The sequence below is a fragment of the Mus musculus genome, chromosome 13 (assembly GCF_000001635.26).
Source record: "Mus musculus strain C57BL/6J chromosome 13, GRCm38.p6 C57BL/6J".
In the NCBI taxonomy this organism is placed as follows: domain Eukaryota; kingdom Metazoa; phylum Chordata; class Mammalia; order Rodentia; family Muridae; genus Mus; species Mus musculus.
The window spans coordinates 24034922-24061948 of NC_000079.6; the positions used below are offsets into that span (position 1 = coordinate 24034922).

Sequence of the window (27027 nt, forward strand, 5' to 3'; positions counted from 1 at the left end):
AAAAAAAAAAAAGAAGCTATAGAAGAAAAAAGACAAAATTCCAAAAAAGAGACTCAAAACAGTTAACGCAGCTGGGTGGAGGTTGACGGATGAACTTGTGCAGGCCCTGTGGGCGGGGCTTCATCTCCAGTACCACAAAGCTTCAAGGGAGGGAGGTGAACCGTCTTTAAGCTGAATTTTGAGGAAACTCAACATTTTTCTTTTCCTTTTTCAAAAATTTCCTTTGGTGTGCTGGAGAGAGAACTCAGGTCCTCACACATGCCAGGCCAGCGTTTGACCACTAAGCTATATGCTCATCCTTGGGACTTAGCAACTTCTACTGGTGTTGCTTCCTCCACAGCAGCAACAGTGGACTCAGTAATCAATCCGTTCTAACAGGAGACCCTGACTTTTTTCTTTTGAAATTTAAATGGAGAATATGGGAAAGGACTTTGAAGCCTGGAAAGAGCTTAAGCTATGAACGACATGGGGACGCAATAGGCCTTTACCGGCTCTGCCTGCCACCTGGTCTTTTTGTCTCTTGGTTCTGCCATCTCTAGCCACCTTCAGCATCTCTGCTCAGATTCGCCAGGGCCAGTCCTATCTGGGGACCAGTACTTGCAGGCTTCTACCAAAAGCACAGGGAAGCCAAAGGTGGGGCATACCTTTAAAGCCCCTTGGCTCTCAAGAGTGTATAGCTATGAGCTAGGCAATAACCTCAAAGAAGGCACAGGGGCTGAGTCGGGGGGACCACCAAGGGTTTGGGGCCACCCAGTGCTACACAGAAAATCTGACACCAACCTGAACCACAAAGCGAGTTTGAGGCGAGCCTGTGCTACTGTGTGAGACCCTGTCCCAAAACAACTAACATATTAAACAAAGCCGGGCCTGGGGCAGGGAAGACGAGCCAGGAGTTCGGAATCTGGACTCTGAATTCTTTGGGAATAAATCTTTAGGTGTTACATTTCTAAACACTTTCTTTGTAAGATTTATTTTATGAGTGTTTTCCTTGCATGTGTATGTATATGCATGTGTATGCAACGCCTGTGTATCTGGGGCCCTTAAGAAGACGGCGTCTGGTCCCCTGGAACTGACGTTACTGATGGTTCTGAACCACCATGTGCATGCTAAAAAACGGAACCAGGGTCCTCTATAAGAGTAACAAGTGCCCATAACCACAGAGCCATCTCTTGGGCATCCAGAATTTATATTTCCATCTAACCAACAAGCTATTTTTCTATATCTCTTTCCCCAACGAAGCAAACGTACAAACCCCTTCCTCACCTTCTGTGCACATGCTGCCCTCCGCTCCTGCTTGGCCTTCATCTCGGCCAGCAGGCCGCTGCCCATCACCTGCACATAGCGCCGGCCACCCTGCGGGCTGCCCCTGCTGTCACTGCGCTCAGCCCTGCCAGCTTCCTCTGCTGGACCCTCCTCCAGGGGTTCCGGTGTCTTAATCTCTTCTGTGCGGTCTGGAGCACCATTGTGCTCCGCTGCCTTTATCTCCTTCCTGGTGGTATCCACTGGTGGGCTCCGCATTGCCCCTTTCGGGGAGGAGAGCTCTTCCGTCATCAGGACTGTGGGTGGCCGCTCAGATCTGGACCTGGATTTAATCAGGTTGAGGAAGCCACTCCTCCGAGAGTCCCGTTTTTTCTTCTCATCTCCTTCCCCGAGTTCGTGGGCATCTGAGGAGCGCGAGGATGACCTCCTGCAACCACAGCCAAGTCATAGACAGTGTTGGCTTGGCTATAAAGACAAGTTCCCTGAGAAACTTATCAACAAACAGCCATATCCTGTAGCATTTAAAAGGTTAAGCCTGGGCTTAGAAACACAAAAACTGAGGATCTTCCGGCACAGCTACCAAAGAGGAAACGAAACGCACAGACTATGAGTGAATCGAAGGGAGTCAGGCAGGATTGAAGACAGACTTGTGCTTTGTAAGAATTAAACACTTAACGGTGAACTGTCTTGGGGTATCTTGGGACATAATTTGGCAACTGCTTTATTTAATTTGAGGCACACTGAAAAGGGCTTCCTTGACCATCAGTAATTATTAGGTAATTGGTGAAATCCAACACTTAGTGCTTAATCCTGGCAAATATTTGGATCGTTGATTAAATGGAATACATTGCTGAAAGAAGCAACAATAACAACAACAAAAAGACTCAAGGCCAGGGAGCTGGTAGAGCACTACCTGTGACTCTAGTATTTATGAGATGGAGTAGGAGGGTCAGGAGTTCAAGATCAGCCTTAACTATATGAAGTTCAAGGTTAGTTGGGCTACAGGAGACGCTGTATCTAAAAACAAAACTAGACAGAATAAGCTTAAATTTTGGGATACATTAAAACTTGGGAAGTGGGGAAAAACCAAACCAAAAAAAAAAAAAAAAAAAAAAACCCAAACCAACCAACCAACCAAACAAAAACCAACCAGAATGAATGCCACAAGGGACCAGCTGCTCAAAGCTGGAGACAGGGTCTCCCCATAGCTCCTCAGAAACTCCATCAACACTGGAAAAAAGGATAAATGCAAAGGAAGAACAACAAAAAACCCACACCACCCTGGTGAGAATAAGAACACTACTTGGAAGCCCAGTGAGCACAAAATAGCTTCATGGATCTGAGCGCCTGAAATAAAAACTAGGGGTCCAGGAGCAGCTAGAACCTCAGGGGCTGCAGAGAGCAGAGCATGGTACTTCCGGAAGTGGCCTCAGGGCTGTAGAGGGCAGAGCAGGTGACTTCCTGAAGTGCCCTCTGGGGCTGTAGACAGCAGAGCAGGGTACTTCTGGAAGTGGAAGTGAGTGGGAAGCTTGCACTGGCATGAGCAGGACTGGCTGAAAGCCAAGATTCACTGAGTGTTATTTCCACTTTTCAAGCCACCGGGTCAACAATGCCCAGCCTATCCCAAACTCATGGCTTGCAGGGTGAACCAGAGAAACAGTGCAAGTGAGGGTATGTGACACAGCCAAGCCACAAAACAGAAATATAAGCAAAATGTGACAGAAGTGGGACATTTAAGGTTAAACAGCACAACATGAGAATAAGAAACCGGGAGAGAGGAGGAGAGAGTGAATAGATTAACAGGAAACAATGGATTGGATAAAAGATGTTTAACAGAAAGTGTACTGAGGAAACAGAAGAGATTTACAAAAGAAACAATTCAAGACCCAAAGAACCAATGGGCATGATTTTGAGAGTCACTTTACGTGATATGTGCCAACAAACTGCAATAGCAAAACTGCACCCCCGCTTTGGAATACAGCACCATAAAACTTTGGTGTCCAAGAATACAAAAATGTTTCCAGAGAAGAGGAAACAAAACAAAACAAAACAAAACAAAACAAAATCATGTCACAAACAAAGGATCAGGACTCAAGATGACACTAGGTTCTTTGGGGAAAATTCTAGAAGTTAGAAAATTAAGGAGCAGTGTTTTCAGCATTCTAAAGCAAAATGCTTTACACAATTCAATACCCAGGAATATGATCAGCTAAATTGGGGGGTCTTAACGTTATAGAAACACATTGTTAACACTGCTTTCTTAGGAAGTAACCACTGGAGGCACTCCACCAAAACAAGGGTGAGACTCTGAGAAACGGACAAGACTCAGGGAGGTGGTGAAGGGAATTCACTTACAGAGGATGAAGGAAATGCCTCCTCCCCTGCCCCCATGCCAGAGCGCTGGGACCTGCGGGGCACAGGTGTGAGATGTGTCCACAAAGCCCAGATGAGAGTGGACTGAGAGATGTGTGCTCTCACAGGAGATTTAAGGAAGGGAATAAAGGAGAGCACTGTGGGGGAAACTAAGTAAACAGAAAAGGATGAATTTCAGAGGAGACAGCATCTATACCAGAGGACATGTGACCACGGCATACCACGCACAACAAGGGTAGTAAATACAGGGCTAGAATGAAGCACACTGAAGCAACCACTGAATAATTAGCTAATAAAAATTATCATATAATTAAATGAAGAAAGTTAGGGAGGGGAGAGAAGGGGAGGGAGAAAGGGAAGGAGAGGGAGGAAGGGAAAGAGGAGAAGGAGAGGAAGAGAGAGGGAATTCAGCAGGGTCAGAGAGGATGCACTACCATCCTCTGTAGTCAGATGTTGACAGAATTACGACTGAAAACTGAAAACTAGGGATGAGAAGTATTCTTAGGGAAAGTGGGAGCCAAGTAAACAGTTAACGGAATAAACAAGTTGCTTATAGGGAACAAGAAGTGGAGAAAGAAAGGTGGTTTTTTTTTTTTTTTTTTTTTTTAGTTCAAGCCTTGTAATTTACTTGACATTTAAAATTATGAACAAGTAACACAGACTTCAAGCTTTCTTTACACCAATTTATGATGTTCTACCTAATGTCTGACAGCTTATTTTTATAACAGAATGTAATTTAAAAAAACACAACTTTTTGTGGGTCCCCTTGAGAGTTGATGAAAGGTGAGCCATGGGGTCCTTGCTCTCAGAAACATGATCAGAATTCTAGACTAACATCTTTGAAGAAAACAGATGTTACATATTACATATCACCCAGATATCTTTCAAAGACAAGCAGAGAACAAAATTGCTGGTCAGGAGAGGAAGTCATGGTGGGGCAGATGGGACAGAACACTTGGTCCACATCCATGGCTCACCCATTTCCCAGTAATACAGTTCTAAGTTGAACAGCTTAGCAATGGCATCTGTAATCACACAGTGTCACGACAGCCATTTTGATGTGTCTATCAGCAGTGACTGTAGGCCAAGAACTATGGTAGCCTGTACTAAAATTCTGACATTCCTGAAAGTGGCAGTGTACCCCTGGAACCCCAGCATGCGGGAACCTGAGGCAGAGGGTGACTGAGAGTGTACATTTTTCCTGGGCTGCTTAGTGAATTCCAGACTAGCATGGGATACAGTGTAAAACTGTCTCAAAAAATAAAATAGCAAGGCAAACAATAATAAAAACAAAGCAAACAACAAAATATAGAATAATAAAAGACTTTGAAGCAATAGGGGGAAAAAAAAAACAAACCAAGTCCTGGGTATCAATTGTGAGCAGAACTCTGAAGCGGCAGCGATGCATCAAGAGGGAATTCTCCATCTTGCACTGTTTGTGTTGGTGTTTCTTAGCTCTTTTAAGTTGAAAATGTAGTCCTCTAATCCTTGAATTCTAAAACAACCAAAACCCAAGCAAACTCTTGAAGGATTATACTGCAGATTTGTATAGAGGGGGAATAAGAAAAGAAGAAAAGAAAAAAGAAGAGGCATGGAGCCAGCAATTGGCGTGATTTAATTTGTGAGAATGAAGTATTATTTAAAACAAACAAACAAACAAACAAACAAAAAACCCCAAAAAGCTATCCAAGAATAAATGACATATTGGTGGGTTTTTCTGCCAAGTTATGCTATGTTAAGCTGCAAGACCGGTGTAAGAGACGCCCGATAATTAGCTGCTAAAGCTTACAAGCGTCTCTAAGCTCCAGTGTCATGGATATGAGAGTTAACTTATTTCCACTCTGCCATCCTGCAGAGCACAGATAAGACCCATCAACCCACAGCCCAGGCAAGCCCTTCCCCAGCAATCCCGCCTGCCAGCCCTTGGCTGTCGGCAAGGTTTAATACATTCTGAACTTCATCTCCAAGGTGAAGCAGCATTCTTCACAAACATAATCGAAGCTCAGAGTGTGTTCTGGGATGTATCAGCTTTTAGTTACAGATTTGAATAACTTCAGAAAAATCATGTATAAAGACAGAAGGGTTTTAAGGTGAACAGAACTTTTTTTTTTTTTTTTTTTTTTTTTTTTAGTGTGGTCGAGGCAGGATTATATAGCTCAGGCTGGCCTGGAATTTACTATGTTTTCCAGGCTGACTTCAAATTTATAATAATCCTCCTGCCCCAATCTCCTGAGTGTAGGACTGGAAGCAAGTGCCACCATGCCCACCTCCAGTTAAAGTATCATTGACCTATCTTCTAAGGAAACAGCATCCTAGTAACAAGAAAATAGAGGAAAGTCTTCAGAGGACACATTCTTTTACTTTTCCTGTTGTTGTGATCAAAGACCTAGAGATAAAAGCTATTTAAGGAAGCAACGGTTTGCTTGGGCTCACAGTTCAAAGGTACAGTCCGTGATGGAGAGACAGTCATAGGTACAGTGTGAGGTGCACATCTACAGGAGGGAGGGAGCATGCTCAGATGGCTTTCTCCTCTCCATTGAGTCTGGGACTGGATGCAATATGGCTGCCAGTAATCGGGCTGCATCTGTCCATCTCAACGGACCTCATCTAGATAATGTCCCACAGGCATGCCCAGAGGCTTGTCTGTGTACTAGGTGATCTAGAGCTGTCAATACCAACACAACAGTGTAAGTTGGAGGGTCCAGCACCATTTCTCCTGCCATTTTACTGCCCAGCCTGCCAACAGATCAAACTATGAACAAGAAATCAAAGGATGCAATGCCAGTGTGTGATGCTCACTGCCCTGAGACGGAACCTTCCAGATGACTAAGGAAAGCCCCTGGCCCAACAGATGTGTGGCTTGGATGTGATGGGTGGGCACTGCTATGGGACAGGTCTCACAGTTCTTCTTTCAGCAGGCTTGTGAGAAGAGCTTGAAATTAGAATTTCTAACAAGTTCCCAAGCAACAACAATGATACTTTGTTGGAGAACACGTTTTATAAAATTCAACCAAACAGCCAATCTCTTGAATGAGACTGTGATGCCTAGACACATTATAACCATTAGCTGCTTGAATGTGAACGAAACACTGTTTTTAATACATGACTGGAAACTTACTTGCAATCCATTTTAGTCACCTTCTTGGTGAAAAACTCATCTACCCCTTCATCCACTCTGCCCATGAGGCCATTCTGTTCTCCATCCTGGGGCAAGATGCTGATGGTACAGACCTGCAAGAGAAACATGACTTCACTCCACAGTCAAGTCAATGTGCCTTCAGTTTTGCCGCACTCAACAACCTACAACATGGCCACGATTCATTACAATAGGGATCATGTGATTTTCAGGAACAGAGGCCAGCTGTAGAGCCATAGCCTAGTGAGGAAGAAACCAGTTTACAGACAAGCTGAGCGTGATGTTGGTACCTGTGGGGCACAGGCTTCGATGACGTCAGGCATGTTTAACGTGGTATAGCTGTAGAGGGGGACAGGTTTCAGGACAGTCTGTTAGTAGCCCTGGCTGGCCTGTATCTCATTATGTAGATCAGGCTAGGCTAGCTTTGAACTTGCAGCAGCCCTCCTGCTCATCAGTGTTGGGATTTCACCATGTCCACCCTAGAAACAGGTTTACAGAAGGCACTGTAAACAGGGCCTGGTGGGTGATCTGTATGACTGGACCAAACAGGCTGTGAAAAGTTCATGTCTGCAAAATGCTACAAAGGAAAAAGACAACTATAATCTTAGTACTGGGGAGGCAGGGGGATATCTAGGAGTGACTTCCTTTAGCTGCTGCGCCAGTTTTTCCTGCTTTGAGACAGAATTTCTAGCTATCCCCAGAGGTCTCTGGTAGTATGGAGAGAACAAAGGCTCCAGAGATGGAAAGTATAAAGTACAGCTCCCCTCAGGAGCAGCTGCTTACAGGCCTTGGTTGCAGCTCCCAGCCCCTCTAACTCAGCCCTGTCATTTTAGAAATAAAGAGCAGAGGAGACAGGTTGAGAGACACCCAGCATGGCTAGAGACAACCCAGGAGGAACCTTAAAAGGCAGTGGTTAGAGGGAAGCTTAGATCCAGACTATAATGAATAGAATCAGGTCAGTGGAGTTCAAGTCCCAAACCACATGCTGATAACATTCATTTTCTAGCAAAAGGAAACGATGTGACGTGATTCAAGTCTCTTGTGTCAACCACAATCGGTATCAGATGCAAAGAGCAGCAGGACTGTTGGAGAAAGAGCTGGGATCACCCTGCATAGGCAGGACCACACACGCTCACCTCTGGGAGCTTCCCAGCTTTCTCAGGTAGGTCCCTGATGCTATGCACCTCTGATGAGTATGGACTCTCTACAAGGTTAGCTTGTGAATGGCTAGAAGGTAAGTGGTTTCTGTGAGGTAAAGGCAGTTCAGACAACCATCTTGTCTCCCTCACCGGGGTGACTGAGCAGAAACACTTGGAACTGTCTTCATAAGTCAGAAGGAGCCAGATAGAAGGCATGTCGGTCTGTTAGAGACACTGTGACCAAATGTGCCCAGAGAAAGTACTTTGGGAAGCACTCACTGTGGATTCTCAACCCACAGCAGTGGGCATTTTCCTATGAGTCAGAAGCCATGCCTCCCAGGAATTCATAGGCATAGAGGGGAAATTTGAGAATATGTGATATAGAGCTATCTCAGGGTAAAAACCAAAACTACAACCCTCCCATAGTGGCTTCACAAGCTGTTCACCAAGCACAAGTCCATGAGAACTACTCTTCCTTGTAGCTGTCATCTCTGTGGGACCAGAGGGGAAGGGGCAAGGAGGACTTCCTGGAAGAAGCTTTGTTTCCATGGAGATCTGAAAGACCTGCCAGTCATCATCAGCTCCAGGGAAAGCAGGAAGAAAAGGATGGAGAGAAGCCCAAAGCCAGGATGGGCGCTAGGGACGATTACAGGGATGGTAGGGCTGGGTAGTGATAGCTGAAGTCAGGTTTTGCTTGTTTTGCTTTGTTTGACACAGGGTCTCTGTAATGTAGACCAGTCTGGCCTTGAACTCACAGAAATCCACCTGCCTCTGCTTCCCAAGTGCTGGGATTAAAAAGATGTACCAGTATGCCTAACTACAACCAGGTTTTTAACACGTTAGCTGGTGGGACCCCGGGGATAAACAAAGAAAGGCAGGATAACAGGGAAGACAGGATCTTAGTTTAGAAAATTTTTAGTCTGCAGTATTCTAGAACGTTCCAGGTCCAAAAATGCAGAGTTCAGCAGAGGTTCTGGAGATGGGTTCAAATGGAATCTGCCAGCAGCGAAGATACATACAGGCCAGTCCAGAGAGCGGAGGACTGTTTTGTATCCATGCACGCTCATGTGTGTGAGTACTAGCATACACGTGGCATTTAGAGGACAATCTTAGGTGTCAGTTATTGCCTCTACCTTCTCTGAGACAGGGTCTCCTTGCTGGCTGCTTCTGCATACGCTAAGACTTGGAGATCACCTGTCTGTGATGGTTTCAATGAGAAATACCCTGTGTAGGCTCACATAGTTGAACACTGTATTTGATCCTTGGTGGTACTATTTAAAGTTATGGAACCTTTAAGGGGCAGAAGAAAGGACATGGGGCCTGAGGAGGCCTGTGGACACATACCGCTGCTTGCGTAGGTTGCTGCTTCTTGTTCCGCTTGGGCCTTAACTTGGTGAAGTGTTCCAGTCTCCTGCCTTCCTCCGAGGGCAGCTCAGAGATTAACCCCGAGCTTCGCTTCTCTTGCCGGACTGATGGGAAAGGTGGGTCTTCGATGTGAATCGGCACCTCTTCCAGGGCTTTATCAAGATCAAACTCCATTTCTGAAATAAAACAGATTCCAAAGCAAAGGGTAATGCAAAGAGTATGTTAGAAAATGCCCAAGGGCCAGGCTTGGCAGAGGACAACTTCAATCCCAGCCCTGGGGATGCTAAGGCAGGAGGATTGCTGAGTTCACACCAACCTGGGGTACATACTCAGACCTTCTAAAAAACAGAACAAAAAAAAAAAAAAAGAAGGAAGGAAAGAAAGGAGAAAGAAAGAGGAAGCAAAGGATGGAGGGATAGAGGAAGGGAAGAAAGAAAGGAGGGAGAAGGACACGGAGGAAAGATAGAGAAGCCCAGTTCCATCGCCAGCAATAATAAAGTCCTGAGAAATCTATACACATCAGCTTTTACTTTGTTCTTTTTTCAGACAGGGTCTTTGTAGCCAGGCTAGCCTGGAACTCACAGTGTACTCAGGCTGACCTCCAACTCAGGTCTATCCTCCTGCCTCTGTCCCCCAAGTGCAAAGATTATAGGAATGAGCAACCATACCTGGCCTCTGAAAGTAATTTCTAAGTCAACTGCTCCTCACCAAGTACCCAAATCTTTCCCAGGTTACAGAGTGGATCCCTAGGGAGAGTGTGAACTCCCAGCTGGGGTGTTCTCCAGTTGTAAGGAAGGGGCTGGCATTGGTGCCACACTCACCGAAGGCCCTGGAGACAGGCCGCAGCATTCGGCTGTGGATGCTCTTCCTCTTGGACTTAGGAGTCATCTGGCAATCAGATAGAGGCAATACTTAGGTGAGCAGGGAAACTTTTTTCTCAAACCCTAAAGCACCAGGGATAGGGTGGTTAAAACAGGTTCACTATTTAACAATGGCTCTGCTGTAGCTGCTGCTAGGTTGACTCGGGAGATGCACGGCAAATTTCTAAACGTTTAGAACTTTCACAAGAGATTCAGTTTATTCACAAGTGATAAAACGGCTCTTTTATCCTACACCTCTAGCCAGTTAAAAATCTATTCTTACAGCTGAAAAGAACAGGGAATGATCATTTAACTCCATACTCAAGAATGTCCAAATGGAGATAAAGAATCAGACTCAAAGGCTGTAAAAATCAGTCACAAAGCGCTGAAAGAGATTATTCATGACTGTAATTGTCGGTTGTCACAGCAACATTGGTGCAGGCACACTGAATGCAACCTCTGTCTGTCACTTCAATGCTTTAGGTAGCTTAACTCTTTGTTTCTCAGTGTGTCATCAAAATTTTAGGACAGTGTGTCTCAACTTAAAATTATCTGCTGGCATTTCTCAGGAAAGGTCTTAGATCCAGCTAGTGTCCTTTAAAAAATAAACCCCAAAGCGAGGTCCCACTTGAGAACATGTTCTAAGTGTCCGTGACAAGCAACAACTCACATCTGTCATCCAGTGAGTCTTCCACCACCACCCACACCTGTCACCTAGCATGGGCCATCCTCCACCACCCACAGCTGTCTCCCTCAGAACATACACCCATGCTGAGGCTGGGAAGCACCTCGGGCATTCAATATACAGATACACTTGAAGGCCATCATAAAGTCATGGGAGGGATAATAAACACTAATCTGAGCCGTCAGAGGACCTGGGCCAGAATTGGAACCAGAGAAGGCGCTAGCCCAGTGATTTTCTTACTCTGCCATTGCTACCAATACAGATGATGGGCTGCAGCTGTGTTAAAACCATCGTGATGCTGTTTTGAATTTCATTTTTGTTCTGTTTTGGGGAGGAAAGAATAGGTAAGGATTTTGGAGACAAGCTCTTACTATGTAGCCTAGGCTAGCCTCAAACTCACAATCTTCCTGCCTCAGACCCTTAAATGTTGGGATTTTAGGCAGGCGCCACCATGCCTGCCTTGAAAAGCTGATCCACATATAACTAAGAGGCAAATAGAACTGAAAGAATGTTGCATACTTTGGCGTGACAATAATCAGCTAAAGCTTCCTCAAATTCTACATTCTTTAAAGAAATAAAGTGGTTCACATAGGCCTGGAACGACAAACAATATTTCAGTTTTGACAGTTACCTTGCTTTTAATAAAAATACCCATTTGTTACTATTTAATGTTGGGAGGAAAGATAGATAGATAAATGTTGAGTGATGAGATTCACACACACACAACAGCTTTCCTGAAAGACCAGTGTAACATGCTGGAGGTGGCCAGACTGTGGGAAGCTCACAGGTTGCATGGGAGCAGTGGACTGGCCTGGAAAGCAACTCACCTTTCAGACTAAGCAAAAATCCAACAAGGTCTATTTATAAGGAAAATCGCTAACAAAATACATGTGCTCAGTTCTTCAGAGTTGTATATACTTTTCATACAATCTCAGTAACGAAAAGGATCTATAGGGAAACCAGCACCAAGCATATGGTATTTACCCATGATCCCAGCACAGAAGGATCCCAAACTCAAGCCAGCCTGAACTTATAGCAAGTTTGACGTGAGCCTTGACTACACAAGACCTTGTCTAAACTACACAGGAAAAAACAACAAAAGCTATGCTTGGGATAGAATTTTATTCAAATAATAACAACTTGGAAAGAAGTTTAAAATACATGTGTGTAGGAGAACTGAAATTTGTTTCCTTCTTGTGCCTCTGGATTTGGTTTTAGAGAACATTCATGGGTAAAAACAAGCAAGCAAGCAAACAAACAAATAAATAAACAAGAAATAATTTAGCTCAGGTTCCCCTATCCTTAAACCTATTATGATAGATAAGAAATACATGTAAACTGTGTCAAAATTGTAACATTTTATATCCATATACTAGCTTTAATATATGAAAAGGGTTCATATATGAAAATTATACATAATTTCATATACAGATAAAGGATAGATAATATCTATGAAATGAAACTCATTTGCAAACTTGGTGACCTATAAAGAGAATATCTTGTGTATTGTATGGATGCAACACCTGTCAATTATAAAATCCTATGGGGAAAGGGTAGAATAGAAGGTGGAACATTCCAGAGGCAAAAAGAATTCTGGGATAGCACCAGGCATGGGAGATTCACCCTAGAAGGTGTGGCAAGATGGTACTTGAGCATAGGTAAGCAGCCACATGGCAGAATGTAGATTAGAGTAAATGGGTTGTAAAAAGTTATGATCCAGTCAGAGAAGAGCCTAGCTATGTGAGCAATGTATTAGTGAATCTATTCTGAGTCCAAGTCTTCCTCCTGAGAGCACAGGGCTGGAAGGAAGAACCAGGACCACACTTCTACAGTGACCTGTCTATAATAAGTCGTTTAGCTTAGCCTAATTCTGGAGACACATTAAAACATAAAAGTCACCATGGCTAACATGGATCAGAATGAAATTACTTTTCTTATTAGGGTTGTGTTTTCCAATATTTCAAAGCCTGGTATAAAGTTCAAATGTCAGGAGAAAACTCTTGTCTAGTACACTTCATTGTGTAACTTTTGTGGGAGGAGTCGTTTGGTTTGGTTTGGTTTGGTTTTTTTGGGACAGGGTTTCTTTGTGTATCCTAAAACTAGCTCTGTAGACCAGGCTGGGCTCAAACTCATAGAGATCCACCTGCCTCTACCTCTTGAGTACGGGGATTAAGAGGAAAGCCACCACCACTGCACACACGAATGACCTTTCTAAGAGCTGAGAATTGCTAATTATATTTTCTTTAAAAGTCCTTTGTTGATCTTACTATTTCTGTTAGTTCTCAAGTTTTGCCATACTTAGAAAGGGCTGGTGGTTCTTGGCTAAAGGGAGAAACAGCAGCTCAGCTGGTTTCTATACCTGTCGCCAAGAATGCAACCAAGCGCTGAGTAGGGGCTGAAGCAGGAGGACTGCTGCAAGTTTGAAGCCAGGGTTACAGACAAGACCCTGTCTCAAAACAACGAAAGACTCTCCAAGTGCTAGGGGCTTCATCTCTTTCTCTCAACCTCATCTCTTACATGCTGGGCCTTTTCCTTGCTTTCTTTCTTAATTTTTTTCCATAAATACACACTTGCCCAGTCTCACTTGCTTCTCTAGCCATCCATTTATTTGTTTCCACTGCTCCTCCTCCTCCTCCTGTCCATTAGGCTGATAAACTGTATCCCGGGAGGACTGACTGCAGTGGCCCCTCTCAGAACTCTGAGTGCTTTTCTCCTTTTGTACCAAAATGAAAGGGTTAATTCCTTCAGATAGTGGATAGTTCTCATCTGCTATCTTTGGGCACTTGTCAATGGCTAAGCAACTTTCAGAGTCAAGGAAATCATAAACTGCTCATCAGATGAAGGGCACGGGCAGCCGAAGCAGAAGGAGCAGGGCTAGCTTTAAGCTAAGACAGCCAACTTTTAAAAATGCATCTTATGAGTAAGAAAAGGAAAAATATGTTAAATCTTCATTTTAAAATGCAATTTTAGAAGGAAGCCCTAAATATAGACTCTCCCATCTTGACACCATAAAGTGCCAATAAACCTGTCCCGTGCTATAAGTGTGAACAGCACTCCAGGGCTGTTTCTGAAGAGACCAAAAGCAGCGCGGTTATCAACGTTACTTGGAAATCTTACTCACTGGATCTAATTTTTATAATGAGTGTAAAACTATTCTGCTTGCAGCTCAACAAAGATTTGTCCACTGTAAATTCTATAACCGCAATTTACAAAGTAATGCTAGATCTTGGTTCACAGCCGTTTCCCCCTCTCAGACCCACTTCTAACAGGAGATCCCTAAGCATGCTAGTTTTTAAAAATGAGAATAAAATTGCTTGAATCACCATGAAGATAGGATAAGATAGTTTCCTTATTAAAAGCACTTTTTTTGCACCAAATTTGCACAAAAAATTAGTCTATAATGCTTTAATTTCAAGCTCAAAACCCAAAATTATTTTCTTCTTCCTCTAGGCAAAAAAAGGACCTTCCTTCCCCCACTAAATTAATTCCAGTTGAGAAACAGATCAGGAAAGTCCAACATGAGGAACGAATCACAATGCCAATTTTCTATAGTTCTGGGCCTGCAACAAGCGATATGACAAGAATGACAAATACTTGGGCATTTTGCCCTTGAGTCTTAAGAACTGCCTCTCTCCCCCCAAAATGTGGCACCCTCCTCATCCAAGTTCCCTTACTCTCAGGCATCCAGCTGGGGAGATTTTCAATTCACCCCTTGGTTTATTTAAGACTGAACCATCTGGTCAACCCCAATCCTGTATCTAAATTGTTGCCTATTTCATTCAGGATCTGCTGATGGGATGACAACATCTCCCGGGAGAACAGCCAGGCCGTGCAGAAGCAAATGGAGCATGACAATGCCAACCAGCAGGGCCAGGGATTGCAGTGCCACTGGAGGATACTTACACTTGTACAGCAGAGAGTCTCCATGCAGCAAAAGGAAAGGGAAAAAAATATGAATGGAAGAGAGACAAAGCAACAGCGTCACAAGGGAAAGGGAGGGAGGGAGAGCATTTACAAACAAAGTAGAAAAAGCTAAAATACATAGAAAGCCATTGCAGCAAAGGGACAGGGTGAGAGTGGTGCCAAGTTAACTGCACAAAGCATCCAGTCTAGCTTCTAATAAGCAATAGCACAGTTACAGCTTGAGAGCTGCAATGTTCTTCCATACAGATTTGAGCTCTTTTTCTAAGTATGCCTCCAAATGCACAGCGACATCGTCACCTGCCAGGGCGCTCCGTGGGCAGACTACTGGACAGTTGTTAGAAAACCCCCGCACAGGTCTCTCCTTGTGCCCTTGCAACAGTGTGAGGACTGGCTATCTTTGGATAAACATGGATGTCTCCTAAAAGCCCATTTATATCCCTCTTTGCTCTTGCTGCCTTTCGGGAGATAAACACTTGTAATTCTCTCACTCCCTCAGTTATCAAAGCTGCTTACAGATCTGATGCTGGAATCTTACCCAGTCGACCAGTCAAAGTGCAGCTAAATATTTTCTGGTGGGAATTACCATTTTACATCCATTAACTCTTCATTCATTGGTCATCATTGACAGCTTTTAACATATCTCATTATTTTTAATTGATTTTAAAAGTTGTACTTGAGTCATCAAAGTGTTTGACAATAGCATGAGGTGACAGAGGATCCTTCTGAGGTTTCCAGAAGGCATGCTGTGTGGAAGTCTCCTTGCTCTGCCTCTCTGAGGCTGCCTTTTTCTTAGTTCTGTATTTTATGCTCAACATAAAATGAAATGAAACTACAGAGCTCCTCAGGCTGCTTGTGTAAACAGCGTGCATCGCTGCAGAGGAAAGGGAGGCTGAAAGGAACAGCCATTCCTCATGACCACCCCTGCCATCATGGGCGCACGCACACACACACACACACACACACACACACACACACACACACACACACACACACACACAGGCTTTCGCTGGCAAGGCTGGGAGAAAGCCTCACCCTCAGAATTCTAATTTTATACTCACTAAGCATTTTTCTTCAAACATGGTTTATTTTATGACTTATCAAGTGAGCACACACACACACACACACAAAATCTTTGCTAAGGAGAAAGAATAAAAAATATACTTTCAAATCTTCAATTGCCATGCCTGTGTTAACACATAAGCCCCCAGAGCATCCACAGAAGTGGGATTATAGCTCTTGGTATAAGGAGTGAGTCTCAGAGATCATCTTGGGCTTTCCCTTTCTGAAAGGTTAATTCATCAAGACAAGTCCTCTGCCCCAGCTACACACTCAATGATGATAACAAGTAACACTGAATAGTCTTTTCATTGGTTCATTTCCTAAAGTGACAGTCCGAATGAAGAAGGGAACCCCAGCAATCAACAACTCAACATCTAGACAAGGTGAAGAACACTCACTCTTATATCTCTATGTCTTTGAAACTCATTTAGGCTGCCCTGATGTTACCATCTCTACACTAAGTCAGGAAGGAGTTGCAAGCAGAAAGAGGCATCCAAGAAATGGGCTCAAGCTCTGGATCTCCCATTGGCTTAGTTATGGAATCTGAGGAATCAGGCTGGTTTTCCAGTTTAAAATAAACGATTGTGAGGATTAAATAAGATACAGATTATGAAATGTTTACTACAGCACCCACCGGCCATGCTGCACCAAGCTGGCCTCACTGGCTTCAGTGGATGGCCCTATGTGTGAATATAACCATTTCCTCCTTTTCTTTCCAAAGGGAAGACTAGGGTTGGGAAAGATTAAGTAAAAAGTTGTTTTGTTTTGTTTTGTTCTGTTTTTCACTGAGAAATATCTGGAATGATCTAAAAAACCCACTGTTGGGGAATGAATAAATGAAACAGACAGGAAACACTGGTTTATAGATGCAAGGAGGAATGGCAGCTAAAAATAGAAAACCACATAAAACGAGCGGCATGATGAAATTGGCAAACAATGTTCACCAAAGAGTTTCAGGAAGATACACATTGGTGTGCCAGCTATGTCCATTCTAAGGTCCACACCATGAGCTAGCTGCTCATGAACAGATGTATGCATAAACATTGAAAACAACTGTCCCTTCACACTGTGATGGTGCCCATGGGAAGAGGAAGGAGAGAAAGATAGCTGGTCACAGTGGCTGAAGGTGGCCACTATGCTATCTGTAATGCTTAAGCTTATTTAAGATTTCACAAAGATTACAGAATACCTACTGCTTGTTGGTTCCTCTTGGAGAAGGGACAGAATGGAGGTAAATTAAATAAGCTCCCCACTGAGTTTGTGTTCCAGTGCATACCTTTAGATAAAAGATGCTGGCCTGTCACCAGCTGGCTCATGGGAGCTGGGAATATGATGAGCATTTGGCACTGAAGAATATTTTTAATAATGGTCCTGCTTGCTCCCACTCGCAAACTAGAATTATCTTAGAAGAGGGAACCACAACTATAGGCAAGCCTGTGGGGCATGTTTTTAATGAATGGTTGATATAGAAGAACCCAGCACATTGCAGGTGATGGCACTACTAGGCAAGTGGTCTGGGGTGTAGAAACAAGTAAGCCCAACAAGTCACAAAGAACAAACCAGTAAGCAGCACTCCCTCATCACAGCTTTGCTTTAGTTCCTGACCCAACTTTCCTCAGCCAGTGATGGAGTGTGACCTGAGACCTGTAAGCTGAAATAAACCCTTTCCTTCCCCCCAAGTTGCTTTTGATCATGGTATTGTATCACAGCAATAGAAAGACAAACTGCTTAGCAACACCTCAGAATGTTTGTTCAGAACCAAGTCTAATCTATGGAAAGGACACATGGAGTTACTCCCTAGGAGCTCAACAGAAGGCTCCAGATACTACCTGTAGGACCACCTTCTGCTGGGAATTAATGATAAAATGACCCAGTAGATCAAAAGAGTTTGAGGGTTTAAAAAGTGATGTACTGTAATAGGCAGGAAGAAATCTATAAACTTCTTAAAATGACTCAGGGTTGTTTTACATAAGTATTTTTTTTTAATACTACTGTTAATTCAAAAATTTCCAGAGAAGTTGCCTTCCAACACTTAGGGTACAGTATTCTCTAGAACCAAGAACTTAATATCAACTTCAATGGTGTTAGTGCTTATCCTACTTAGCAATCTTTTGTCAGACATTTAGCACTTCCTTAGTAAGACAGCAAATTTGACTTCACGGACTGGCCCAGTCCAGGTAAGATGAAGGGAAAACTCTCTGAACAACAGGTGACAGACTTCAAGTGCAGCAGCCTGAAGTGGGACCCCAGACAGCAAAGGGCTGCCCCAGGCTCACACATTCCAACTACAAGAAGATGATTTACCCTTACGATAACTTTGTAAGTGAGGTTAGAGTGTAAGCTGGAGGTGTCTGGCTGGAGGTAAGCACTTTTTATAAGTTAATGGCCAACAAGTTTATTATAGCATCTGTTATTATAAACCCCTGGGATTTTGTAGCTACTTTTTGCTAGACAGGGTATATGCAGCCATGGTTGCTCTAGAACTTGGTAGGTACACTAGGTTGGCCTCAATGTCACAAAAGTCTTGCTGGGCTCTGCCTCCAGAGTGCTGGGACACACCCAGATGGAAGGTGTAAAGATATTGCAGGGTGCCTTTTGAAACATAAGCTTTGCGCTAAAAGCACATTTAAAAAAATCATACAAATTTGGCTAAAACAGGAGGATACCTAGAGCTGAGCTCAAGAGCTTCCTGTGGGCACCTCCTTCCCACCCCACTTCCCAGGCATCCATTGGAAAACAAAATGAACATCTTTAGGTGGAAAGGGTAACCTTGAAGAATTCTAGTAAATGAATGAGTGAGTCGAATCATTATTTCAACCCAACGCAACTGTTCGTACTACAGGCACTGGTACCAAGAGGAGCATTCTGCACACAGGCAGGATAGTGAGGACTCAACCTACTGTGAAGAAGAATTCTTTCAGGACTGAGTCACGGCTCAGTGGGTGAGCACTTGCCTAGCATGTGCAAGGCGCAGACTCCAGCACTGTCCAGCATTGAGGAAGAAACAACATGACAGAAAACCCAAAACAAAAGAAAAAAAAGTGAACGAACTTTTAAGTTAGATACGATCACTTAACTCCAACACTTTTATGTTTTTGTCTCACACTTGTATAATTAAGTTTTCTGTACAGACTCACATGGTTCATAAACTGGAATCCACTTCTTTGGACATTAAACTCTTCAAATGTATATATCTACTTTCCTCTTCAACTACTTAAGTACTTTCAATCTTATAAAAAGAGGGGTAATCAGTACAAGACTCTTCTCTCATGTTCAGCAGGCCACATGCTGGCACTCCAGGGTACTTGACTTCCTTCTGTTGGTACTCTGTCTGGACTCTACCCCTACAGTTACCTGGCAACAGCCAGGTAGGCCTGGCCCCCTATAAAAGGGGCTGCTTGCCTCTTCCTCTCTCTCTTACTCTTGCTTTCTTGCCTCTTGCCTCCTTGTTCCCCCACTCCACTCGTCAGCCTCTACTTCTCTACTCTTTCCCTCTCTCTGCCTTTCTCAGCCTCTACTACCCTCTTAACTCCCCTCCCATGCCCTAAATAAACTCTATTCTATGCTATAGCATCATGTGGCTGGTCCCTCAGGGAGAAGGGCTGTCTCAGCACACCTCCATAGGACACATTCTTATACTCTTTATCTGTCCCTCCCCCCTTTACACATATAAATTATGTTGGAACTATCTATTGCATTTATTTATTGTTGTTTTGTGTGTGTGTGTGCATGCATATGATCATGTGCTCTAGTGCATGCATACATGCCATGGCACATGGGTGGAGGTCAAATATCAACCTGCAGGAGTCAATTCTCTCCTTCTTCCATGTGGGCATGGTGATGGATCTCAGATTGTCAAGCTTGGCAGTAAGCACCTTCACCTGCTGATTCTTCTTGTCATGGTAGAATCATTTAAAGGTTAATATACGTTCATATTTCTTCCTTATGTACCTCTACGTGATCATCCCAAGAATGACGTGTTCCTCTGAAACTATGCATGATTGTCGAATCAAAGGAAATTAAAAGCCATTGTATGGTACGTAACTCATATACTATAGTCTATGTTCACTGGGTTCACAACTGCACACTACAGTGCTATTTTTTGTTTTCTTTGAGACAGGGTCACGTGTAGCCAAGGCTGGCCTCAAACTCCCAGTGTAGCTAAGGATGATGCTGTACTCCTGGTCTTCCTGCCTCTGCATTCTATGTGCCGGCATCTGCCAGTGTCAGACTCCCTCAATTATCCTCAAACATATAACATCTCCTCCTCTTTAGGTCCAGGACCCAGAGAAGAATTGCACCTCATATATAACCCAGCACCCACCTACCTCTTTCCCCTACCCCAGTGCAACCTTTCTTCTTCATAATACTGACTGCCTTGACGGCTGCTGCATATGCTCGCCTCATCTCCTGTCCTTTCATTTCATCATGATGAGATGCACGTGAATATCTTTAGGCAGGAGTGCCACACAGTGGGTACTGTGACCTGCTGGGTCAGTCACAACAGGCATCCTGAGTCATGTGGGCACACTATTGTTGAGGATGCTGCTTGGTGTCTTGATTGGAGTGGGGACTGCCTAGGTGCTTCACTGTCAAGTGCCACTCCTCTCTGTCATTAACAGCCACTCAGGGAAGTGCTACTTTCAGTCCATGCAGAGAGCCTATTTTTAAGCAACTACTAGCAATTTTTGCCTGGATTAGTGAGTACAATGAGAGCTGTAAAGATAGATTTTTTTTTATACTGCTTTCTGCTTCCTATATCTACTAGCTGCCTGTCTTTTATAAGCCCCTGTGACCACTCCTTGATATATTTTTTGAAGCATTACTACAAACGTGGGTTTTTTAAAAATTAATTCAGTGTATAATAAGACTTTGCAATTGCTATTCTTTCTGGCATTCAGTGTCCCACTGGGGTCCATTCAATCTGCCCTGCATGTCCTTTGAGATGGTCTCTTTGGATATAATACCAATCCTCGCTCTTTGATTTAAGGCATCCTTGGCTGACCTTGTACTTCTCTGTGCACTTTGAAAATGGATATAGGTAATCCCTGCTTAATGAACTACATGAGAAAACCTAAGTATTCCCAACTAGATCATCTGCTGAGTCAATGCTCAAAGGGAAGCTGACTCTGGTCTTAATTGATTTTATAGCCTTAAACGTCTAGCCTAGTGTTGCCACCTTTGTACTTAGAGAGGTATTTTTAATGCATGCCTATTTTCAAATGTCTGAGGTAGTGTAAATCAGCTGAGAAAAACAGATGCGGCTCTTTGTTAACTGCTGGATAATATGGAGTTCTTCCCTTAAACCCAAGGAAGACGCTGAGACCCAAGGAAGACGCTGCAGCAAATCAGGGGACAGAGGGAGGAAGGGTAGGAGATGGAGGACGCACCATGCTTCTCCCTGACACTGTTACATTAAATCAGCTCCCACACTGCCCTCATTAGCTCTCCACCATGGTCTGCCTTCACCTACAACGTGAGCTGGTACTGTGATGCCCAGACACACACTCTGAGGACAGTACTGGCCAGAGCTGTCATAGTAGCACAATGGAGTGTGGTCCTGAAGTTGAAATGGCTCCTTTCCTTACTTTTCAGATCTATAAATATTTTTTGATGAAATAAAAATTAAGCCTTTACCTGCCTACAATGCCACTTTCTCCAGGGAACAGGAAACATTTCACTTTTTAATCCACTTTAATCTGATGAATGAACCCAAAGCAAAATTTTATATTTGAGTACTCTCTTTACAAATGAATAGAATATTTTCCTTGATATCAGAAAAAAGAAAGAAATTATCTGGTACTGACTTCAAGAAACTATGTATTTTTGTTATTGTTTGTTGTTGTTTTCTAAGATGGGTTTTCACTGTAGCCTAGTCTGGTCTTAAACTTTCTCCATAGCTGAGGTTGGCCTTGAACTTGGATCTACCTGCTTCTCTGTCCTGAGTGCTGTAATTATAGGCATGTACCCCACTTCCTTAAAGCAAGTATCTTTTAGCACGTGGTAATACAGCTGGATACGGGGACGTGATATGCACTAACAGCAATGGGTCCTCTGCTCCTATTTCCTACAGTGAAAGAGAGCAGAGGAATCTCTAAGAACCTTGCTTTCAGTAAGATGGTGCTGCTGCAGCTTCATGGAAGCTCTGCTAGCATCTGTTTTCACTACTGTGAAAGAACGAGGAAAACCCTATCGGGTATCACACCTCTGGAATACATGTTAAAGCTACTTAATTTAGAAAAATCCATTTACCATAATAGGCCAGGAGGTTAGGGGAATACTGGTCTCCAGAATAGACTCCAAGTTTCAACATCATAGGCGATAGTTTACTCCTTAAGAAAGTAATGTGGGTGGTAAGATGGCACAGCAGGTTTATAAAGGCTTTGCCACCAATCCTGGTGACCCAGGCTCCATCCCCAGAGCCAATGAGGTAGAATGAGAGAACTGACTTCCCTTGACTATTCCCTGTAGATGTGCAGGGAGGAGAGAGGGGAGAGGGGAGAGGGGGAGAGGGGGAGAGGGGGAGAGGGGGAGAGGGGGAGAGAGAGAGAGAGAGAGAGAGAATGAGTGTGTGTGTGTGTGTGTTTGTGTGTGTGTGCGTGTGTGTGTGTGTAGAACAGTTAAACTCCAGTGGTACCAAGCAGGGGAACCTCAGGCTTGGTGAGTGGAGATTCTGGGGGATTCTATAAGCACCAACTAGTCTTACCACAAGGCTTAAATCCCATGGGTCTCAAGCTTTTCTGAGGTCAAGACCTCAATTTTCTTCATTCTAACTCTTTATCTTCAAACAGTGCTTTGGGCAAACATGCCTTACCACCTAAACTTGGAAAACCTGGTCTGTTCTAGAAACCAGAATATTTGCTATGCTTTGCTGTTTGTGTCTGTGGTATATGTATATGATGTGTGTATGTGGCATATGTATATGATGTGTGTATGTGGCATATGTGATTATGTGTCTGTGTGTGTGTGTGTGCACGCGCGCATGTGCACACATGTGGGAGCATAGGCCAAAGGTAAATACTGGATGTCTTCTTTAATAGTTTTCTATCTCTCTTAAAAACTTTTCTTTTTTTTTTAAAGACAGGGTCTGTCACTGGATCTGGAGCTCACTAATCTGGCTATCCTGGTTGGCTGGCAAGCCCCAAGGATCAGCCTGTCACTGACTCTCCAGCAATGGTATTCTACGTGCACTGTAACCATATGTGGACTTTTATGTGATGCTGGGGCTCAAACTCAGGTCTTTGTGCTTGCTGGGCCATCTCCCTTGCTCTCATCACATTCATATTGACTCCTTTTACTTCCCTTCCCTTCTGGTTAGATTCCCAAGAGAGGCTCTGAAAATTAGAGATTCATTACTTGATGTACTCATCTTTATTTTGGTTTGATACAGAGTCTCACTCTATATTGCGGGTATATCTAGAATGCACCACGTAGCCTAGGCTAGCTTTAAAAGAAAGTATTAAATTCAGAATTTCATCAGTCAGCCTGTGTCAGCCCACCAAATGCAGTGATCACTGGTCTGCTGTTTTCATCATTTTAGAGCACTCTTCTTTTCCTTTCTTCTCTCTTCCTTCTCTCTCTCTCTCTCTCTCTCTTTTTCCTGGTGAAAACAATGTGACCAAGCTTCTCCTGAGCCACAGGTTAGCCTTGGAACTTGCTATGTAGCCAAATATGACTCAGAACTTCTGAGCCTCCTGCTCCACCCCCTAAATCATGGGATTTCAGGTGTACACGCCCATGCCTGGCTTAGGAAATACTTTGACAGAATCTATTTCGCCAATGAGAGAATGTCAAGAACACAGTGATATTGTACACTATTTTTCCTCTGGATTTGAACTTATTTAAAATGAACTCAAGATTTATAGCCAAGCTACAGTGAAAAGTTTGGTAAATGTCCTATGGAACATACTTCCCATATATTTCCAAGGGTATTGGTTTATAGCAAAACATGAGCAGCTTGGTGCACATGGATGCAGTTTCTTTTGTTCCCAGAAAAGTCCTTTATTGAATCTCCGAAACTTAGGATTTCCATATCAAGTAACCACTCATGGGGCATCGGCTCCTTTAGCTCTTTGGGTGAGGCCACAAAGCACATAATGAAGAGCTTTGTTACAGCCACCAAAGGGAATCTTTAAAGGCTGAGCATGGTGGCCAGACAAGAGCCTGTCTCAAAGTATATAGAGAGCAAAGCTGGTCTGGGACGCATATCTGTAGCATGAATTATATGGGTGTGGTGACCACTGAACCCAGAGCCCAGTCGTTAATTTCCCACAAACCAGCAGCTCACTAGGGCCTTGTCAGCATCTCGGTGGACATCAGTAACATCTGATTCTTCCTAAACTGTCTCTTCCAGCCCACTCCCCCTCATACTGTAGTACAAGGCCATGCGTGATGAAAATATGGCTTCTGTTTTCCCTCCAGCCTCAGCAAGCCTCTTTCCCTTTAGTCTTGTTATACTATAGTGACCAACACTCTGTCTCCCTCTGCCCAGCTCCTGAGGCTCTCTCCTGGGTTTACTTACTCATCCTCTTCCCCAGCAACTGCCTTTCCAAATGCCAGTGTAGCTGTGTACCTAGTATAATGCTTAGAACCTTCCTCCAGGAAGCCCTCCTTGACAACATCCCTCCCCTAGTAGCCTTCTCTGTTTCCATAGCAACTAGCACTCTTCTCTTAGAACATACTATCCAACTGTATCTGACCTTATTAGTGAAGAATCACTTCAGTCCAACAATGAGCATGGGCACATATAAGATAGATTTTTTTTAATGATAAACTGAGATGAAGGAAAAAATGAGGTCAGAATTATGGCTGAATACCACAAGTGATACTACTTAAGGCTCCTGCTTTTTCTGGTTAAACACATTCCTTCTGCTCTCAGCTTTTAAACTGGTAATACTGACAGCAGGTTCCAGCAAGCCCACAGCTATGCATAAGGTACAGAGTACACTGCTGGCACTCAATGCCTGGGGTTGCCCTGAGTCTGTTTAAGAGATTACTTTTTAGTGTGTGGTCTATGGATACAGGCTCCTATGTGTGCAGAGGCCAGAGGTCAATGTCAAATGTCTTCCTATAGATCACTCTCCACAACATGTTTGGAGAGAGTCTCTCCCTGAGCCTAAAGCTCAACATTTCAGCTTGATTGGCTCACCAGCAAGGCCAGGGATGCTTTTGTTTCCAGTGGTGGGCTTGCAGATGTGCACTGCCATGGCCAGCTTTTTGAGATGGGTATCTGACTCAGGTCCTATGGTTGTTCAACAATCATCTTACTCTCTAAGCCATCTCCTCAGCTCCTCGTGCCTCCTGGGTAAGGAAGGCTAAAGTATAGCAGGTAAGGTACATGACAAGCTCTCACAGGCACACGTATGCACAACTGAAACAGACACTTGAAGGAATCCCATACTATGTTCATACTTCTTTAAAAAAAATGCTTTTTAAGATAGGTCTCAGTCGCTACTATGTAGCACAGGCTACAACTCAAATTCACAGTAACTCTTCCACAAGTCACTACAGCCAGCCTGTTTATCCCTCATGGTCCACACCATGTGTGGGGAACTGGGGACTGAACTTGAACTTTGCACATGATAGGAACACACACTACCACTCAATGGCACCCCAGCCTGCTTCTGAGTTTTCATTTTAAAGACTGGGTCTCATTAAGTTGTCTCAGCCTTGAACTTACTCTGTCTTCTGGGCGAACTCAGCCATGTTCACACCTTTCCCTGCTTGATCATAAATTCTTCTCATAGACCTTACAATGCAAAGGAAATGCATGGCCCCCAGAAAGAAAGCCTTTCTCCGTGACCTCATGTTAGTGGTACACTCCCACCTTCCAATGTCTAAGCAAATCCAGGAGTTACTTTTGTGTCAGCTCCTGGATCTACCCAAATTAGCACTCTGATGATGCCCTTCAGTGTGGCAAGCCTGGTGGAAAGTTTCATTTACCCACTGTGAGAAGCCATGAATATCTGGTACACAAGAAATATTTCAAGGATAAAGAAATGGGTCTAGCCTTTACTTTGGAACCAGAGTTTCTGACAATTCATAACTATGTAAGACTTGACCAGCAAACAGTACTTCTGCCTCTTTACCTGTTTCATTGTTTATTCTAAAACAAGGACTTATGTAGCCCAGGGTAGCCTAGAATCACCAAACCTACCTTTCACCTTCTAAATGTTGGGATTACAGGCATGTGCTACTATATTGCAATCCTGGGTTTACTGAGGGCCAGCAGCCATCTCTCCAGTCTCTCCTTCATCCATGACCCAAGTAAGAGGTCTCCATCAAGGATCTCCCATCTTCCTCTCATTTGATGGGCATACCCTTTCACTGTACACCAAGTTTACTCTTAGAATCTATAGACAGTCCTTTCCCAAATTCAAATATTGTTGAATTCAGGACCAAGACAAAAATCTTTGCCTCACAAGGTATAGTGGGTACACAGTGATAACCCAAGCATTAAGAAACTAGAGCTGGAGAATCAAGAGTTCCAGGCTAGCCTGGACTACAAGACAGCCAGTCTCAAAACACACAGTAAAAACCGTGTTTCTATTGTGAGCTAAAATTAAAGCCCTCTCCTTTTGCCAGAGTGTTTTCATAGCAATAGAAACCAGTCTTAGACCTGTGGCTGGGCCTGGGGTGGGGGTTGGGGGGTGGAGTGGTAGCTACACAGTATCACAGTTCACTTTCCAAAGTGTTAGTTAATCAGAATAAAACTGCAAAGAGGAATTTAACAATCATGATGTGGATCAACTTCTGTGCAAGTTAACATTAGTGCAGCTGATTATTAATGAGACACACTGACCACAGCCTGTGGTTTTCAGCCTTGTGAACAAACCGTTTAACTAATAACTGCTGGAGTTGAAGACATAGGTGGCTCAGTCATCTTCAAAGCACAGAGACCTGAGTTCAAATCCCAGAACCCATTTAAAAAGCCAAGCATAGTGATGTATAGCTATAATCTCAGTAGAGACAGAGACAGGAACCAGCAAGCACCAAGTCCCAGTGGGAGACATTGTTCTAAAATACATGGTAGACAGTTCTGGATCCTTGAGTTTGACCTCTGGCCTCTATTTGCACACACACCTACAGAGATGTGTGTTCCCACATGTGCACAAGCACACATGAGGAGAAAGAGAAAAAGTGCTGACAAAAAGCTCACATGATGACTTATGCCTGCAGCAATGCGATCATGGGGACAGGAGGGATATAAGTTCAAGGTCATCACCA

The 27027-nt window shown here is 43.7% G+C and overlaps 1 protein-coding gene across 22 annotated transcripts in view; it reads right to left on the reverse strand.

Moving 5' to 3' along the window:
- The window catches only part of Carmil1 (capping protein regulator and myosin 1 linker 1), a 268322-nt gene that overhangs the window by 22441 nt on the left and 218854 nt on the right, over positions 1 to 27027 (reverse strand). For 12 of the 22 annotated variants that reach the window (XR_001780810.2, XR_001780811.2, XR_001780812.2 and 9 more), the window contains 4 exons: positions 10095 to 10161; positions 9253 to 9449; positions 6752 to 6864; positions 1264 to 1687 (listed from right to left, as the gene is read on the reverse strand). Coding sequence is in view for 16 of the 22 variants with exons in the window: in XM_017315585.2 (XP_017171074.1) it covers positions 1264 to 1687; positions 6752 to 6864; positions 9253 to 9449; positions 10095 to 10161 (801 nt within the window). In the remaining 6 variants the exon portion in view is untranslated. Of the gene's footprint in view, positions 1 to 1263; positions 1688 to 6751; positions 6865 to 9252; positions 9450 to 10094; positions 10162 to 14721; positions 14740 to 27027 lie in introns of all 22 variants that reach the window. The other 10 variants (XR_001780807.2, XR_001780806.2, XR_001780808.2 and 7 more) reach the window with 1 other exon arrangement.